General features: G+C 43.3%; 2 protein-coding genes across 3 annotated transcripts in view; both read right to left on the reverse strand.

Moving 5' to 3' along the window:
* Positions 1-20,127, reverse strand: part of LOC146026374 (dimethylaniline monooxygenase [N-oxide-forming] 2-like) — a 149,410-nt gene that overhangs the window by 79,327 nt on the left and 49,956 nt on the right. The gene's annotated exons all lie outside the window — the stretch shown is intronic.
* LOC146027271 (uncharacterized) lies at positions 663-18,595 on the reverse strand. Its single transcript, XM_083158210.1, has 8 exons — positions 18,453-18,595; positions 5,907-5,937; positions 2,458-2,557; positions 2,133-2,258; positions 1,800-1,907; positions 1,393-1,611; positions 1,157-1,195; positions 663-939 (listed from the first exon to the last, which is right to left on the reverse strand). Exons 1-8 carry the CDS (start codon positions 18,593-18,595, stop codon positions 668-670), a joined length of 1,038 nt encoding a protein of 345 aa, XP_083014336.1. The 3' UTR covers positions 663-667.

The raw sequence follows: 20,127 nt of genomic DNA on the forward strand, positions 1-20,127 counted from the left end.
GTTCTTTAATGATCTCCGGCTTCTTTTTTGAACCATAAAGCTCATCTTTTATACGGTTCAACATGGTATTGACATTTCTACGCATGTACCCTATATGCTCACGCATCCTCCCCATGACCGCGTAGTATTGTATTTCCGCATCTTGTCCTAATTGTTCCACATTCTGAACCCCATCAACTATGTCTGTCGATACCACGGTCGGCGGGGCATCCGCACCGCCCGATGCGGTTGCCTCGCCGACCGTGGTAAAAACACTGGGTAGTTTTGTGTAATCATCACCCATTACTTTATCAGGGATTCCGGCTACAGATGTTACAGCCTCATCATCATTCTGTGGTGTATCTGAGCCTGACTCTTCACTAGGGGTGATAAAAAATGTTTGCCCATTTAAGTCCTCATCATTAGCGGATAATGTAGCTGCAGGCGTGTTACTGCCCACGCTTTGCGTTTCTGTAGTATGATGTTCCTGCGTGTCTGAAATTACGATGACATCATCATCCGTCAGCGGCGTGTATCTCTCTCTTGACAGTCGTAAAGTTTTACGAGTCTTCACAGTCTTTGTATTACCGGCAATGTCAATGTCGGATTCAGTAGGTGTTGCAGGTGTTGTAAATGCGTGCGGGTAATCCACATTACTCACGGTTGGCACTGTTTGTAATGCAATTCTTTATCTCACGGGTCTACCTTCCGAATATTTCAATCTTCTTTTAAGGTCTGATAAATCGGCCTTGTTTTCTTGACCGACTCGACTTTTTGTAATTCTCCGCTTGCTTGGCTTGAAATCGTCGCGCTCGGTGGCCATGATCTCGGCCCTTGATACATCTTCTTGAAGTTGTGGGTCGATCACCGTTTTAGCTGATTCACCCCCATCCATTTCAGCATTGAGTGGTTGAGCAACCCCGGCCGCTGCTATCATTTTTGCGAATCGTCGCGGATCCGCTGTAAATAAAAAATAACAACGTTTTAGTTACACATTCGCGGACACTAAGACAACCGCTTTATAACACCTTCAGACCCGCCTCCCAAAACACCCACTCCATCCATGTCGGTTTGCATCTACACAGTCTGTTTAACACCTGTGGTTTCCATTTGTAAAGAACAATGATGAACGCGGTCCTATATAAGAAACTAAATAAATAAACATTACATTACACACCTGAATATTTGCCAGATCTTTCCATCGGCGTGGTTCCTACTGTAATAAAAATCACACCGTTTTAGTTACACATACGCGGCCACAAAGACAGTCGCTTTATAACAACTTCAGACCTCCCAACCCCCACCTTCCTTGTCGGTTTTCATCTACACAGTCTGTTTAATACCTGTGGTTTCCATTTGTAAAGAACAGTGGTAAATGTTGTGCTATATAAGAAACCAAATAAATAAACATACACGGGTATTTGTCAAAGGTTTGCGCCGGCATGGTTCCTTTAAACAATGACCAGAAAGCTTGATCGCTGATCTGGGTTCTTTTTGCTCCTTTAGCCAATGTGCTGTTGGGTTGTTTGGCGTTTGATCCAACACTCGATGTCGGTTCTCTGTATCCGGATGGTCCCGCTTCACACGTATCGGCCCTAGGTACCGTAGGTTCATACCGGCTAGCTATGTCATCTGTAATACATATATTATCAATTAATGACACATTCGCCGACTTGAGAAAAAAAAAAAAAAAAAAAACCGTCATTTAAGTCATGATAACAACAACTCCTGTGGACACTATTCATGATTTTGCGACGATATGTAACATTTAACACAAAAACACATTATAAAAACATCACCATCCAATCGTCAAAATTCACCTTGTATAGCCGGGGTCTGGTATAGCTGTTTATAGTGTTTTGCCGATGGTAAATTCCAGAGATCATCCATTATGTGTTCTGCATCAGATTTCGACATAATCGGCGATACTAACAGAGAACAAATAACACATTAATATCACAGGCTGTATAAAAATGAATATAACAGGATATATATATATATATATATATATGAGTGAGAACGTGAGAGTTCGCGCGAGATAGCGTGAGAGAGAGAGAGAGAGAGAGAGAGAGACATATTTTTGGAAATAATAATATATCACATTTTTTTTAACATACATCACATTTTTTTTTTGACGGCTTATGATCACCTACATTTTTGCGATTCGGACAAATCAGAGTATGCTGCGTATGGGTTTTCGAATGTCGTCAGATCCGGCCCGACTGTGAAATCCGAACCATATGATCCAACTTCAGATGCGTCATTTGTGACATCTGAAACTGATTTATGGGATTAACAATTTAATAAAAAATAATATATACATAAAAAATAAAATAAAAATTAACACAACAATTTTGTAGAACGAAAAATACAATCAACACGTGTAACATTAATACCAATAGGGCGCTTGATAATTAACACCAACAGAGTAACATTTATAACCACCAACAACAATGTGTCTTTGATCTGTAAACTTACACGTATTTGTCTGCTCATTTGACTGCTGTTGAAAGCTGGGTAAATCTTGAAAGTCTCTGAGACTTATTTTATTTGCATTAATGGTTTTGTATTCCTTTCTCTGTAATAAATAATAATAATAAGTTGAAATAACAATACAATAAGCTATTGTTAAACTATTGTAAATATCATATACACACCTGCATGTTGAGGTTTTGTTGATAGCTTAAGTTCAAAGGTATTTTCTGCAACAACCACTAGATGTCACTGTTGATAACAACATACATCATTCAGCAATCATAAAAGAATTTGTGTGCACAAAATCTGTATACCAAACACAACACGCTAATCACAGATCTACACATACAAATGGCCGGTTATCAACTACAAACACCCCCGCATGCATTGCCATTGTATTAACAAGTCCTAATAGCAAAATTGAGGACAGCCATGCCGGGCTTTGTAATTCCACAACATACTAAACCAGCGTAAGTCTCTATACAGCCTAGGCCCCCGTAATAACTAGCATACACCAACAAGCCACATTTTAAGATTATTTAAAAGCGTGTTAAAGCCACTGGCTCTAAATAATACATTTTAAATCGCTATATACAACACACTAATCACAGATCTACACATACAAATGGCCGGTTATCAACTACAAACACCCCGCATGCATTGTCATTGTATTAACAAGTCCTAATAGCAAAATTGAGGTCAGCCATGCCGGGCTTTGTAATTCCACAACATACTAAACCAGCGTAAGTCTCTATACAGACTAGGCCCCCGTAATAACTAGCATACACCAACAAGCTACATTTTAAGATTATTTAAAAGCGTGTTAAAGCCGCTGGCTCTAAATAATACATTTTAAATCGCTATATACAACACACTAATCACAGATCTAAACATACAAATGGCCGGTTATCAACTACAAACACCCCCGCATGCATTGCCATTGTATTAACAAGTCCTAATAGCAAAATTGAGGTCAGCCATGCCGGGCTTTGTAATTCCACAACATACTAAACCAGCGTAAGTCTCTATACAGACTAGGCCCCCGTAATAACTAGCATACACCAACAAGCTACATTTTAAGATTATTTAAAAGCGTGTTAAAGCCGCTGGCTCTAAATAATACATTTTAAATCGCTATATACAACACACTAATCACAGATCTACACATACAAATGGCCGGTTATCAACTACAAACACCCCCGCATGCATTGCCATTGTATTAACAAGTCCTAATAGCAAAATTGAGGGCAGCCATGCCGGGCTTTGTAATTCCACAACATACTAAACCAGCGTAAGTCTCTATACAGACTAGGCCCCCGTAATAACTAGCATACACCAACAAGCTACATTTTAAGATTATTTAAAAGCGTGTTAAAGCCGCTGGCTCTAAATAATACATTTTAAATCGCTATATACAACACACTAATCACAGATCTACACATACAAATGGCCGGTTATCAACTACAAACACCCGCATGCATTGCCATTGTATTAACAAGTCCTAATAGCAAAATTGAGGTCAGCCATGCCAGCTTTGTAATTCCACAACATACTAAACCAGCGTAAGTCTCTATACAGCCTAGGCCCCCGTAATAACTAGCATACACCAACAAGCTACATTTTAAGATTATTTAAAAGCGTGTTAAAGCCGCTGGCTCTAAATAATACATTTTAAATCGCTATATACAACACACTAATCACAGATCTACACATACAAATGGCCGGTTATCATTTTAAATCGCTATATACAACACACTAATCACAGATCTACACATACAAATGGCCGGTTATCAACTACAAACACCCAGCATGCATAATACATTGTTAATACTATTATAAAATATTAAAACTACGCTATTTAGAAATATTGTATATATATATATATATATATATATATATATATATATATATATAGTTATTTAGAAATTTAAAATAGACTTACCCTCTGTTCTGGAACAAAACTTCAAGTTCTCTGTCTTGAATAGCTTGTGTGTGTGAAGACCTTCAACCTCAATGTGTGGCAGATGCCTGGTAGTTGTCTGGTCCCATGGAGAACATATTTATACGTTTCAGTCAGTTAACACATCTGTGTTGCATTTGTCTCATTTGAATATTCATGAGTTGTGTTCCAAAGGCATAGACAGACATAACAAATATATATATATATATATATATATATATATATATATATATATATATATATATATTTGATTTAAATAATATAGCATATTGTACAAAACACAGCTGTGTTTAGAATATTTTGCTCGACACTAAATTGCCCTGTATAAAAACCCTTATTCTTATTATTAATAATTCTTATTAATAAATGACAGATATGGCACACCATCAACAACATCCTTCAATTTTTAATTTAAAATATATACTACGTTGACGCTACAGCTGTGATTATATATAGAATATTAGTGACGTGGTTGTGCTTCATGAATCGCTAGACATTATTTTTTTTTTATTTCTAAAATATATTTTTGATTTAAATAATATAGCACATTATCCATGTTTTATTCATCACATAATATAATGATACCATCACATTACACACATATATATATATATATATATATATATACTGTATATAGATACTTTATTTATCAGCATTGATAATGTTCAGTTAAATATATTATATATAAGTTAATTCTGTAGTCTCTAGCTCCGTCTGGAACTTGCTTGCAACTGCAATACATGGCCACTAGATGCCACTCATGCTCTGTTGCAAAGATTTCATGGCCTTTCTTTGTTCTGTCTAAACTAATTAAGCTGATAGGCATGTGAAAATGTTTTTTTCAGAGGTATGATCTTTCTAATGAATATAATTGTTACCAGCCCTGCTGTGCTGTCTACGCTAATTGCGTCATACGTAAATATCAACGTCTTCAAAGACTATGGGATCCGGTGTTTAAAATTACTTTTGAAAATTACAATCATCAGTCAAAATGGGTTGACGTGTGTGTAAAACAATATGCCATTTCTCAGGCCCCTGTCTTTAAATGCATAACATATGTACACCCAGACCTCTTTGTTATGTACGCGGATATTTCATTTATTTTAAAAGCAAGAATGGCCTTAGACGCTGTGGAAGTTATCGTGTGGAATATAACTTTTTATTTTTATTTTATTTATTTTTGATACACGGTTGGTCAGACACTTCGTTGTAGCGCTTTTGGCTCGTTCTAGGGTAAGTGTTATTATAGTTGGTAATGATCTGACTGTATTATTCACTGTGAAAGATCTATGATCGATACCAAATCACATTGCCACTGTTGATTTATATCCGATACGCATATCATATTCCTTTTATAGTTTTTTCTAGCCGGTTTGTGCAATGTGTACGCGTCTTGCTCTTGTAACCATTTTCTCACATCGGATCTTTTAAATTTATTTTTCAAAGCTTTATAATATTTATCAAAGCCGCAAAAACTCCCCGGCTTTAATACGTTGTTTTGATGATCGGTGTTGCGAGACAGCCTACACAAATCAAATTAGCATTATGTTTAGAAATTCTACCAGCTGATTAAGATAACATTAAGCGAGCTTTATATATGTGTTATTTCACATAACCAATATCAGTGTATGAAGTTACAGTATCAAACCAATTATATTTTAATACGGGGGTTAATATTATTTATACCACTTTCATATCAAACGTGATACGGGCTATCACACGCTATCACGTTTGATAACATAGTGTATAAAAGGGCGTGGACAAACTGTATAAAAGGGGGCGTGGACCTGTCAAAACCAATTAGTTTGAAGAAAAAGTGTGCCTTATCTACTACTGCCATCTGTTTTTATTGTGTTTTAATAAATGTGGATATTCTGCACCATGATGTCCTTTTTACAGTATCCTTCTGAGATAAGATTCCACTTTATCCGGAGAAGGAGAATAGAAAGAGGTGTTTATCCATAGTGACATGCATCGTCCCTCCCATTATGTGCTGTTGTCTACATGCTTTGTAGACCAATTGATTTGGTACAAATTAATACATCTACAATATCAAGTCACCTTAATATTGCCAATAACAGAATTACACTATTGTGGCCCTTTTTTTTTTCTTTTTTTGGGTACATCTTCTTGAAAAATGGAATGTTTATAAGTGCCTAGAGAACCTGCCAGACCGTGTACCTGGACTCCCTCTCAGAATAACAGGTGGTGGGGATGTTTCGGCTAAGCCGCAATAACCTGTTGAACTTATATGAGCAGGTGAGAAATTATTTGGAGCTTTTTTGGGCTGCCAACTATGAAGTGTCACAAGCCACTTTCTCTAAGCATTTAACTCAGGTGTTATATGCCTTGAAGAAGCTGTGATGCATATACTGTATATCACATTCCCACATATTGGGTGAAATTTAATAGGATGATAGATTCAGAAAGTGGGAAATTTGGTAAGAAATCTCGGTACTCTTTACCTAGAAGGGCGCCCACGATTTTGATCTTGGGCATCGTAAGGAAAAAAAATTGCGTCGGTCGCATCGCATGCGACCAAAAAATCGCATGCGATGCGACCGACGCGATTACCGCGATTTCCCATAGGGAACAATGTTAAATGTCCCAATTGACCTGATTTTCCATAGGGAACAATGTTAAATGGCCCACAGAGGCCAAATAGGCACCCTGAAGTGTGAAATGCCCCCCCCAATTGTTAACGCCACCCCACGAACAATGTCAACCCAAAGCGTGGCGAGCGCAGCGAGCCCGCGAGGGGCGGCGGTACGCGTCCTACGACCGTTTCATACCCCCACTATCCACGTCGGCGTGGAGTTGAGAATAGAAAGTGTGGCGAGCTTCGGGCTCGGTGGCTCGCTGCGCTCGCCACACTTTCTATTCTCAAATTCACGCCGACGTGGATAGTGGGGGTATGAAAAGGTCGTAGGACGCGTACCGCCGCCCCTCACGGGCTCGCTGCGCTCACCACGCTTCAGGTTGACGTTGATCGTGGGGTGGCGTTAACAATTGGGGGGGCCATTTCACACTTCAGGGTGGCTATTTGGCCTCTGTGTGCCTTTTAACATTGTTCCCTATGGAAAATCGGATCAATTGGGACATTTAACATTGTTCCCTATGGGAAATCGCGGTAATCGCGTCGGTCGCATCGCATGCGATTTTTTGGTACATGCGATGGCCGCGATGGGCGCCCTTCTAGGTAAAGAGTACCGAAATCTCCAGTTTTTTTTAAATCAATCAATCATTTACACTGCAAAATCAAACTGGTTTTGCAGTGTAAATGATAGCTGCTGTAAAAAAACTGGAGATTTCTTATCAAATCTCTCACTTTCTGAATCTCTCATCCTATTAAATCTCACACTGTGAGTCCTAGAGGCAGGACCTGAATACGGAATTCTATCAGCTCTCAGCATTCCCTAATGTAGCACTGTACCTGATGATGTATCCAAAAACCGGACTGCACCCACACGGGATTCATGCCCCACACGTAAGAGGGTACGTCTTCATCAATAGATGTGGGCATCACTCCCTCAACGTGCAGGTGGTATGTGATGCCAACCTGAAAATTCTAAGTGTGGTTGCAGGCTACCCGGGAACTGCCATGATGCCTATATCCTGCGTCACTCTGGCTTTTACGACCACTTCGAGGAGCGCACCCTGGGCCTTATTCTGAATTCAGTACAAATTTGTTTGGAAAATGGGCTCCATGTGCACTGCAGGAGGAGCAGATGTAACATGTGCAAAGAGAGTTACATTTGGGTGGGGTGTGCTGAAACTGAAATCTAAATTGCAGTGTAGAAATAATGCAGCCAGTATTTACCCTGCACAGAAAAAAATAACTCACACAAATCTAACTCTCTTTATACATGTTACATCTGCCCCACCTGCATTGCACATGGTTTTGCCCATTTTCCAAACAAATTTGTACTGAGCTCAGATCTGAGTAAGGCCCCATGCCCAAGGGCTGGCTACTTGGTAAATACATATTTACATTTTATTAATGTATTTGCCTCTATCTATAGTGTATGCAGAAAATGTTTAACATGAAAAACTACACTAAACACCAGTATAGTGGTGTGCTTATGTAGTGTAATGCTTTAAATCATGTACATGTCACCTATATATCAAATGGCATGTTTCCACCTCTAATCTAGCAACATTCCATGTGGAAGTGTTTGTAAATTAGGTAGTTTGTGGGTGGTACAAACATGTTTTTGTTAATATGTGAGATCTCATTACTCTAATTTAACATTATTAATGTGTTACAATTTACATATCTTTAACAAACTGTGGGGCAGATGTATGATCCGTCGTTATGGGGGAGAAGGGGTATCAGCGCACGTTATGTGCACTGATACCGCTTCTCCCCCATGTATGAAGCAGGTGAGATGCGGTAAAGGACAGGGGCGCTATGCGCCCCTGTCCATATCGGCGCTGCTATCAAAATGATAGCAGGCCGAATGTATGAACGGTCAGCATCGCTGACCGTTCCGCACGGAGCCTGCTTTGGCTTTGCCAGCATCAGGCTGGCGAAGCCCTATCTAAACAGCAGGGACAGCGCTGTCCCTGCTGTTAGGTCTGGGCTGCGCTGGGGATCTTGCGTGAACAGCGAGATCTCGCGCATGCCCAGTGCGGCCGGCCGGGGGACAGGAGATAGCGCATCAGTATTAACTGATGCGCTATCTCCAGAAAGGGACATCGCCGAAGGGGGGAGTTAGCGCTCCCCCTTCCTGCTTCGCCTCGCTATTGAGGCGAAGCAGGAAGTATCATAGCGGCGCGATAAGCGCTGCTATGATACATCTGCCTCATAATGCATAATCATCCATTCGCAGCCAACCATCAAATGATTTTTGAAATGCTCGCAAATCTTAGACACCTCTTTGGTATCTTACATCTGCGAGTGTCTGTATGGGAAGCTGACGAGCAGCTGACATCTGCTGACATCAGCTTCTCGCCCCCCGCACCGGCGTCAATGGGGGAGTTACCATGAGAACGCCCATGAAAGGATGGGTGTTCCCATGGACGAATCCCCACACCCCCTGCCCACACTGTTTTGTGCGAGTGCCCGGTGAATAATCTATTCGCCGTGGCCGATCACACACAGTGTCTGCACATGCGCATAACTTACTATGCGCAGTCGCAAAACTTCGTTCCCCGGCATGTACATGCAGGGGGGGCGAGTAAACCAGAATAAGGCCCATGGTACCTTACACTCTAACACCCATATTTTTTTTATAGGTGACTCGGGATATGGGTGTCTACTTTGGCTCATGATACCTCTGTGTAACCCACAAGGCCCTGCACAGCACCGATACTACCAGTGGTGTAACTAGAAATTTTGCTCCTCCATGCTAAAAAGTTTCTAGAGCCCCCCCCCCCCCCCCCCCCACACACACACACACTCCCACTCCCACACATTTTGGCAATACATACAGCCAGGGTGGCGCAATGCTGCCCATGGTGACAGGGCCGTAACTAGAACTCTGTGGGCCCCATAGCACTTCACTGCATGCATCGTGGCACTACAGGGAGTCACCAGGGGAACACTGACACACACCACCACACACATTGCATGGGCACACTGAAACACACAAATTGCATGGGCACCAGGGACACACTGACAAACACACACAAACATATTGCATGGGCACCAGGGGCACACTGACACACACACACACATATTGCATGGGCACCAGGAGCACACTGAAAACACATTGCATGGGCACCAGGGACACACTGACACACACATTGCATGCGCACCAGGGGCACACTGACACACACACATTACATGGGCACCAGGGGCACACAGGCACACACACATTGCATGGGCACACTGACGCACATTGCATGAGCACCAGGGGCACACTGAAACACTCACCTACACATTGCATGGGCACATGGGGCACACTGACACACTCACCCACACATTGCATGCATGGGCACCAGGGGCACATTGACACACACACCCACACATTACATGGACACCAGGGGCACAATGACATACACCAAAACATTACATGGCCACACACATAGAGTATAGATGTAGAGGAACCAGGGGCATGAATTCCTCCTTCCTCCCAAAGAAGAATACTTTCATTCTGACCTGCCTGTCTCTCCTCACACGCAGCTTGAATGCAGAATACCAGGAGCAGTCAGACTGTCAGAGGCACCGGAGCATTGCTTACCAGGAGGCGGCAGCTGGATTTGGGGACGGCATCTTGTTCTTTTTGTGTTGAGATGGCAGGTCAGTCTGCACGTCTCAGTGGCTCAACAGCGGATGTTATTAGCAGCTAGCTTTGTGGCTGGGTGCAGGGGGAGCCACGGACCCTGAAAACAGCTCCAACCATCTGCACCCTCAGTACTTATGCCAGTGCATGGTGCACAAGATGGAGGAGGGAGGAAAGATGGTGCATGGCCTTTGGACCCAGCACTCCCCACAGACCCCACCAGAACTTGCTCCTCCAAGCTGCCGCAGGGTCTGCCTCACCATTGTTATGCCACTGGATACTATGATGCACACATTGCTACCCGCAATGTTGTGGAAAGCACCTTTGAGGTGCTGAAAAGTAATTTCCGGTGTTTGGATAGATCATCAGGTACAGGTACCATCTGTCATGAGCCACCGCTGTGGCTCATTATTTTTATGTCAGTTTCTGTGAGCTTTCCAAGATTCTGTTTCTGGTATGGGACTCTGGTGGCCTCCTGTGGTGAGTCTGTGCTATTGCAGCTCTACCCTGTGTGACTGTTTTACATACAAGGCTCTTGCCTGATTGAGCTCATTATCTGGTCTGGCAGCTCACCTGGGGGTAATCTGTGCTACAGGATGCTGGAGCTTCTCCAGCAGTGCTGATTGATGTTTGCTCCTGTTATAGTCCCAGCAAACCCAGACCCTGGAGCAGGCTATAGCTTCTACTTCAGCACCTATGTCTTGTGCCCAGCTTCTAGTATGTCTTGCTTACTGCTTCCAGCAGTCTAGTTCCACCTTGGTGGTATTCTCTGGCCCTCCAGTTTGTTCCAGTTTCCTGCAGCAGCTTCTGGTCTCATTTGCTCCTGGACATTCCTTCCTGATTAAAGTCCCATTCCTGGGACACTGTAAGTGCTCCATCTGGAGCCCTGGTATATTCCTTTCCTACTTGTTTTTGCCAGATACCTTGTGGATAGTATTGTTATATCTCTCTGGTCCACATTGGTACATTTCATCTGGGTCTGCCAGAGGATTGCGTTAGGTCTGTGCTTCCTTTTGGTTTAATTCTCACCCACGCAGGGTATTGTGAGCACCCGTATCTTTGTGTCGTTTGCTGTGTCTTGTTGTGTGGTGTTTTATTGTGTTTTTGCGTGGCACTCTTTGTTATGTTTACAACTAGGTCATTCTTTGTTTGCGGTGAGTTCACTTTTACATTTTGTTTACAGTTTCACCTTTAGACTGTCTCTGAAGGATCTCCAGTACCTTGATCAACCATAAGACCTGGTTGCACCAGAGTTGACTTTATTCGAGAAGAGAAAAGGTTTGTCTTATGGTGGTGCACCATTTATAAGAAAAGAGAGTCATAAAATATACCTTTTATTGGTTGTTTTATTTAAAAAGAGCGAAATATGACATACAACATAAAACATAGACACAAGTGAAAACAGTGTGATAAAAAATGCACGTGCGAGTTCTGAGAGCAACTGCCTGTGTTGATATCTATGACACTATTGTAAAGTTCCTTCTTATAGTATTAAAAAATTACTGAGGAAAAAGTGTCTCAAATTTAATATGTGGTGTGGATTGTACCCAGTTTTCTGCAGTCTATTTTATATAATCATACATTTAGACTACTGCTCCATATGGGTATCCCTATTTGCTGAATATGACACCATCAACATTTACAGCGCAGAGGCACTAGAAGAAAGGGTGGTATCAGACAATATTCAAATGACATGAAGCAGTGTCACACACATCATATGGGTTGTGGTTGTTTGCAGAAACAAATATGCTACATGTGGGGAGGCTTGCTGGGACTCATAGTTCCACGGTATAAGATAATAGTTTTTCATCTATTTTTTTACACCATTTATCAGCTCGATGCCCACTGCCCAGGGGCATCGAGGACAGCCCCGGGCTTCAGCATGGGCAGATATAGGCATGTTGCATATCATTTTAATCAGCAGAAGCTGCTGGTGCCCCTAGGCCTTCCAAATGCCCTAGGCAATTGCCTAGTTTGCCTATGCCTAGGGCCGGCTCTGCTACCTGCTCTTTCAGGAACCAATTGCATACAGCAATTATTATTTACTAGAGTACAACTTTGGCATCTAGAGTCCAATACCAGGCACAACGTTGTATGGCTCTGGTTGTGACTGTGGCAGACATAGATTCAGATATCATGTCCATGCTCTAGAATATCAGACATGATGGAATGAGTGAGCTGCTGTTGTTATAGGTGACCTGATCTTGCAGAAAACTTAATTGATGAAAAATGTACTGCACTCAACCACTGGATAGTTGCAAGGTATTCAGATGTTTACAGGTATGTTATGTTAATGCAATCACATGAAAAAGAGCATGACATATAACGGAATAATTTGTGTATTATTTTACTAGTAATATACTGTACATCAGTGGTCTCCCCAGGCTAGATCTGTCAGGCAGTTTACCCGGCAAAACCTCTGCCATCCAGCACGCTCCAACATATTGACATCTTATGTTGCCCTACACTAACCCAGCACAGTGATGCGTCTGACACTTGCATCATACTGTGCAGGTGACAGCTCAGAGCAACAAGATGAAAGAGGGGAGGGGATGTTACTGGCTTGGGCTCCTGGGAATCAGTCACGGGTGCTCCCTCCACAAGGGAGACTTATCGGATCCCCCTCACGCAGAGCCAAACTTCCCATTAGGCACATGAGGCACGTGCCTAGGGGCGGTACATTTGGGGGCGGGATTTGGATGCTTTTGTACTGTCAGCCTGAAATGTACCAGTGATTGCAAAATATCCACTGTACTGCACCATATTCCATCTTGAAGAGAGTGTAAATGGATAAGACATGCAGATGCTGCCCCTGTAAACTGTCCTATACATAATACAAAAAATGCCAGTTAGTGGCTTTTTATAAATCCATTAAATTGGCTATATGAAATGAGGGCTTATAAGTAATCAATAAAAATAATACAGTTATAATAATAATAATATTAGGCAGGGGGTGAGGCGTAATTGTTGTATAGTGCCTAGGGGTGCCCTAACTCCTAAATCCGCCCTGCCCTCATGCAGCTGCCTGCTCCATCACTGGTACAAATAGCTCAACCATAAATGGATCATCAATAAGAAATGGGGCAACTTAAAACTCTGCAGCAAAGGCGCACAAATAACATATCAAATCCTCCTCTAATCCAATTCATTAGGAGCCATATTTAAGTCCTTAATTACAATCTTATTTTTTGCTTATTTATTGCATAACTGAAGATTAGAAGAGCTGAGCATATATTTCAATGGGGAATGAATAAAGACATACAAAATTGCATTATTTGTTCCTCCTTTTTTCACAGTGCTTACAATTAAAAACCACATCAGTCCTGAAATACGTATTTAAACCCAGGATGATTAAAAGCTCAATTATTTTCGCTCAAGTGAGCTTGCCTACTGGGAACCTACAATTTCACGCAATCTATACATATTCCAGCATGAATGTGTAATTATTACCATGATTTCAATGAGAATTCAATACTGCAAAGAATATCATATGACAGCTATATAAAAAAAGCATTATAAACAATATTATGTTGTTGGACTTCTTTGAAAGCACTCTGGGAACTCTCTGTTTCCTATACGGTAACAAGCAGGCTCATTCAAATGGTAAATTAAGGTTTAGCTAGACCGATAAAACTTTACGTCAGGACATACAGGGTTAAGAGGCTATGGGAGAGCTTAGTTTTAATTGTCATTTTGGAGGAAATTTACTAAAGGAAATTTGTAAAAAATTAGGTGTATTTGTATCCAGAAATACACTTATTTTTGACATTTACTATCCCGAAAATACGGCAGTTCGTCTTCGTATTGATGTGCTATAGATTAGAAGAAAAAAGATTTCATTCAGCTAGTAGAAAGAATTTCTTTACGGTCAGGAACAGTCAAACTCTGGAACTCTCTTCCCAGAGAGGTGGTAATGGCTGGCTCATTAAATGCGTTCAAGGCAAAGTTGGACAAACATTTACTGGAGAAAAACATCCATGGGTACAAATAAGAAATATAATCTGTCTGTAAAATATCAGAACCTACCAAATCAGCAATGGATATCTATACCAGGTTGAACTAGATGGACGCAAGTCTTTTTTCAGCCTTACCTGCTATGTAACTATGTAACTATGAATACGAATTGCTGTATTTCCGGGATAGTAAGGGGGAAATTTACTAATATGAATTTGTAAAAAATAGGTGTATTCGTAGGCAGAAATACACCTATTTTTTACACATTTGTATTTTTGGAACTTACTATCCCAAAAATACAGCAATTAGTATTCCTAAAGATGGGACATTCCTATTTGTATTTACAAATACGAATGTCTACACCATCGATACAATACGACAGGAATCACCATTCAAAAGAATGGTGGTTCCTGATTTACTTAGCAGCCGTATTAAAAATACGGCTGCTAATTGGCGTTAAACAGCCACGAAAATACGACAGGAAAATACACCTTGATTTTCCTGTCGTATTTGCTTTAAGCCTGCACAGATCAGTCAGATCCATGCAGGCTTTAGTGTTAAAAAAATAGAAAAATAAATAAATATTTAAAAAAAACAGTGTGGGTTCCCCTCCACAGCTGTAACCAGCACCAGGCTGAAGGAGCCGGGGCCGGTAATTAAAAATCAGGGAACCCGACAAATAGGGGTTCCCCGATTTTTTAACAACCAGCCCCAGGTTCCAGGTCCAGGCCTGGTTCCCAAAATACGGGGGACAAAATGACTAGGGGTCCCCCGTATTTTAAGAACCAGTCCCAGGCCAAACCAGCCAGCAGGGTAATGTCACAGCCAGGGGACACTTATTATATAAGATCCCGCGGCCAAAACATTAACCCCCTGACTGGTCAGCCTGACCAGGGGCCCTGGGGGAGTGGGGACCCCCCCAATGAAGGGGTCCCCCCCCTCCAGGACTTACCTGACCAGGCTGAAGCCTGGTGCTGTCCCCGGTGACCCTGGGCTGTGGTCACCGGGCTGATTTCAGTGTAAAAGAATAGATGAATAAACTATTGTTTAAAACTGTGGAACTATGAGTCCCAGCAAGCCTTCCCCGCAAGCTGGGACTTGGAGAACCACAAGTCCCAGCCTGCGGGGCATTAAAGGGCCCGCTGGCACTTGTAGTTCCACAGTAATAAAAATAGTACAATAAATACACACTGACACAATGAAAATAAAACTTTAATACATCCATTACACACACATACTCAGTGGCGTAGCTTGTGTAAGGCAGCCCCCGCCACTGCTTGGGGGAGCGGGGGCTGCGTGGACGCCTGCTCCCGCACGGAGAGGCCAGACAGAGGAGCCGGGAAGCTGAGCAGTCCTCAGTCCGGAGGGGGCCTGCTCATGATAAATATACACAGCCGGCCACCGCGCTGTGAGAGGAAGTCCGTGCAGCTTGAGGAGCAGGAGAGCCGTCACTCAGTCAGGGCTTCCTGATGCTGGCCCCGCCCACCACACTCATGGGCTCCGTGCAGCAGGCCTCAGCCCTGCTCTCCCTGCTCCTGTGACCGGCTGCCCTGATGCTGGCCCCACCTACCATACTGCTGGGCTCCCTGCACAGTGCTCCTGTAACCTGCTGCTGCCGCCCTGATGCTGGTCCCAAACACTCACCACACTGCTAGCTCCCTGCACCTCCAAGAAATGAGCAGGCTAGGTGAGTGTTGTATAGTGGGGGAGTGAAGGGGCTGTGTTTTATCTACTGTAATGTGGTACTTTTATTACTGTGGTGCTGTGTGTGTACTGGGGGAGTGGGGTCTGTAATATGATGGGAATCTGTACTTTAGTGTGTGTGGGGGCTGTTTATCATGTGGAATGTGCTGTGTATAATGTAATATGGGGGGGGGGGGGCTGTGTATAATGTAATATGGGGGGGAGGCTGTGTATAATGTAATATAGGGTGGGCTGTGTATAATGCAATATGGGGGGCTGTGTATAATGTAATATAGGGTGGGCTGTGTATAATGTAATATGGGGGGCTGTGTATAATGTAATATAGGGTGGGCTGTGCATAATGTAATATAGGGGGGCTGTGTATAATGTAATATGGGGGGCTGTGTATAATGTAATATAGGGTGGGCTGTGTATATTGTAATATGGGGGGCTGTGTATAATGTAATATAGGGTGGGCTGTGTATAATGTAATAAAGGGTGGCCTGTGTATAATGTAATATGGGGTGGGCTGTGTATAATGTAATATGGGGTGGGCTGTGTATAATGTAATATGGGTGGGCTGTGTATAATGTAATATAGGGTGGCCTGTGTATAATGTAATATGGGGGGCTGTGTATAATGTAATATAGGGGGGCTGTGTATAATGTAATATGGGTGCTGTGTATAATGTAATATAGGGTGGCCTGTGTATAATGTAATATAGGGGTGCTGTGTATAATGTAATATAGGGGGGGGGCTGTGTATAATGTAATATGGGGTGGGCAGTGTATAATGTAATATGGGGAGGGCTGTGTATAATGTAATATGGGGTGGGCTTTGTATAATGTAATATGGGGTGGGCTGTGTATAATGTAATATGGGGTGGGCTGTGTATAATGTAATATGGGGTGGGCTGTGTATAATGTAATATGGGGTGGCCTGTGTATTATGTAATATGGGGAGGGCTGTGTATAATGTAATATGGGGAGGGCTGTGTATAATGTAATATGGGGAGGGCTGTGTATAATGTAATATGGGGAGGGCTGTGTATACTGTAATATGGGGAGGGCTGTGTATAATGTAATATAGGGGGGCTGTGGGGCGCGAAGCTTCCGGCCCCACAGAAGCTTCCGGCCCGGTCAGTCTTTTTCAAGGGACATGGGTAGCCACAGAGAGGTAATGTGTATGGGGCATTATGGGGGGGGGGGGCGCCTAAAAATATTTTGGCTTGGGGGAGCATAATTTATAGTTACGCCACTGCACATACTGATACTTACCTATCTTAATCCCGTAGGTAGCCCTCTGTCCTGGTGTCCTGTGTTGTCCTCAAGGTCCATGTCGGCGGTCCGTGTCGTCCTCCAGGTCCATGGCGGTGTCCGGGTCCGAAGTAATCCATGGTGGAGCTGTGGAAGGAAATCCGGTACTTATGTAGTATCTGGGCGCCCGATTTAGAAATCGGGTCGGATCAGGCACATCGCATTTCTGTGTCCCCTTGCGGGGCACGCTACGCTCGCCACGCTTCGGGCTCGGTGGCTCGCTACGCTCGCCACAGGTTTATATCCAACTCCATGCCCACTTGGATAGTAGGGGTATGAAAAGGACCCCTTTTTCCCATTGAATTCCATGTTAAAATGGACTCAGTCCATTTTAACATTGAATCCTATGGAAAAATCGGGTCATCGCATCGCATCCTATGGAAAAATCGGGCGCCCAGATACTACATAAGTACCGGAAATCCTACTCACCTGGTCCTATGGTGAAGATGTCTTCTCTTGGTCCGCCTTAGTCCAGGTAATCTTCATGCTGCCGGCGCTCCCCGCACTCTCTGCATCGCACTGAGGAGAGATGCTGAGATATTTCATACTCGGCGCCTCTCCTCAGAATAATTCTATTGGCCCCCTAGCGGCCAATCAGGAGCCAAGAAAGTCGGCTCCTGTACATCTTGTACATCTGCCCCACCTGCAGTGCACATGGTTTTTCCCATTTTCCAAACAAATTTGTACTGAGCTCAGATCTGAATAATGCCCTTAGTGTGACCTCCAATCTCAATCATCCGGCACCCGTGGGAATATGGAGACGCTGAGCGCATATATTGATAAATCAATGGTTGTTAGCAGGGGCGGATTGAGGACTAAAAGTTGTCCTGGGAAATTTCTGGAAGTGGCCTCACTTACCAATGAATTGATGCCACTGGACTTTCAGTGGTAGTAGTCTTCTGCAGCAGAAGTTCTGATGCTGTGAGCGGGGCAGGACTCAGGGCAGCAGGAGTCACCACTAACGACTGCGACTCCAACTGCTGGACGTGGGCTGTTAACATATCTTCATATTTTTTTCTTCATCATTTTTTTTGCTGCGCAACAGTCATGAGGTTTGACAGCTTCCTCCCGCCCTGCCCCAGCACAGGTTGAGCTTCTAGTAATGTGCGCGGTGACGTCATGACATCCCGATGCACATTTCAGAGACACAGAGTGACTGTCACTCCACTGCAGAGGAGATGAGAAGCTAGCTGCGCTGCCATCCGCTGCCCCGCCTCATCCCACTCCCCGGTGAACAGCGTACAGTGCCTGCCTTGCTACTGGATGCAGCCCCGCCTCCTCTCGCCCGCTGTTCTCTCTCCAAGCGGCACTGCTTCCTTGAGTCAACTCCAGTACCATGATGTTGTATAAAATATAATATCTGTGCATAAAATAAAAATATGAGTCCCAGGACGTCACACACAGTGCCCTATTACTAGATGTGGCCTTGTCTCCACCCGCCCGCTGTTCTCTGAGTCCCACATTATTGCAGCTATAATGTACCCCCCTCTCCGTATAAATACACTATAGCTGCTGCACTCTGATGACGCCCTGCAACCCTCTCCAGCACACATTCCCCCTCCCAGTGCACATTAATAAGCCACCCCCTTGAAGAGCACATAAATTACGCTATTCTTTCCCCTCCAGTGCACATTATTATGCCATACCCCCCCAGTGCACATTATACGCCATCCCCCAGCGCACATAATTATATACCATTCCCCCCTCCCAGCACACATAATTATATGCCATTCCACCTTCCCAGCACACATAATACACCATTCCCCCCTTCCCATTGCACATAATTATATGTCATTCCACCTTTCCAGTGCACATAATTATATGCTACCCTCACCTTCCCAGCCTACATAATACACTATCCAGCACTCCCAATGCACATAATTATATATCATCCCCCTTCCCAGTACACATAATTATACACCATCCCCCCTTCCCAGTGTACACAATACACCATTCTCCTTACTCCCAGCGCATAAAATACACCATCCCTCCACTCCTAGCACACAGAATTATGTAATTCCCCCTTCCCAGCCCACATAATTATACACCATTCCCCCCCACTCCCAGATCACATAATTATACAGCATCCATCCCTCCCAGCGCACATAATTATACACCACCACTCCCAGCGCCAGAGCCAGATTAAGGTCTAAATGGGCCTGGAGCTGAATGATCAAGGGCCTATTATGCGCAATAATAGGGGTTGTGGCCAGCACCTAATAATGTGGGGGGCGTGACCAGTGTTCTGTTTGGATGGTCTGCTCATGGGTGTGTCTCTATTTGTGTAAATACTTTCAACTAATTATATATGCCTGGAAAAGGCATGCGGCTGGGATAAGAAAAATGCAGGGAGATATATTGCCGGGTGCACTCCAAAGGTGCACCCGCAGGACGTCAATGTCCTAAGATACTTGCGGGGTTAGGCGGTATTCCAGTCATAAAAAGATACTGAAGCCAAAACTTTGTAGACAACATTTCAGCACATATTATGTGGTCACCTAAGTTTACCACACCATATACCCCTTATACAAAT

The sequence above is a fragment of the Crinia signifera genome, chromosome 8, assembly GCF_055691185.1.
Source record: "Crinia signifera chromosome 8, ASM5569118v1, whole genome shotgun sequence".
Taxonomy (NCBI): Eukaryota; Metazoa; Chordata; class Amphibia; order Anura; family Myobatrachidae; genus Crinia; species Crinia signifera.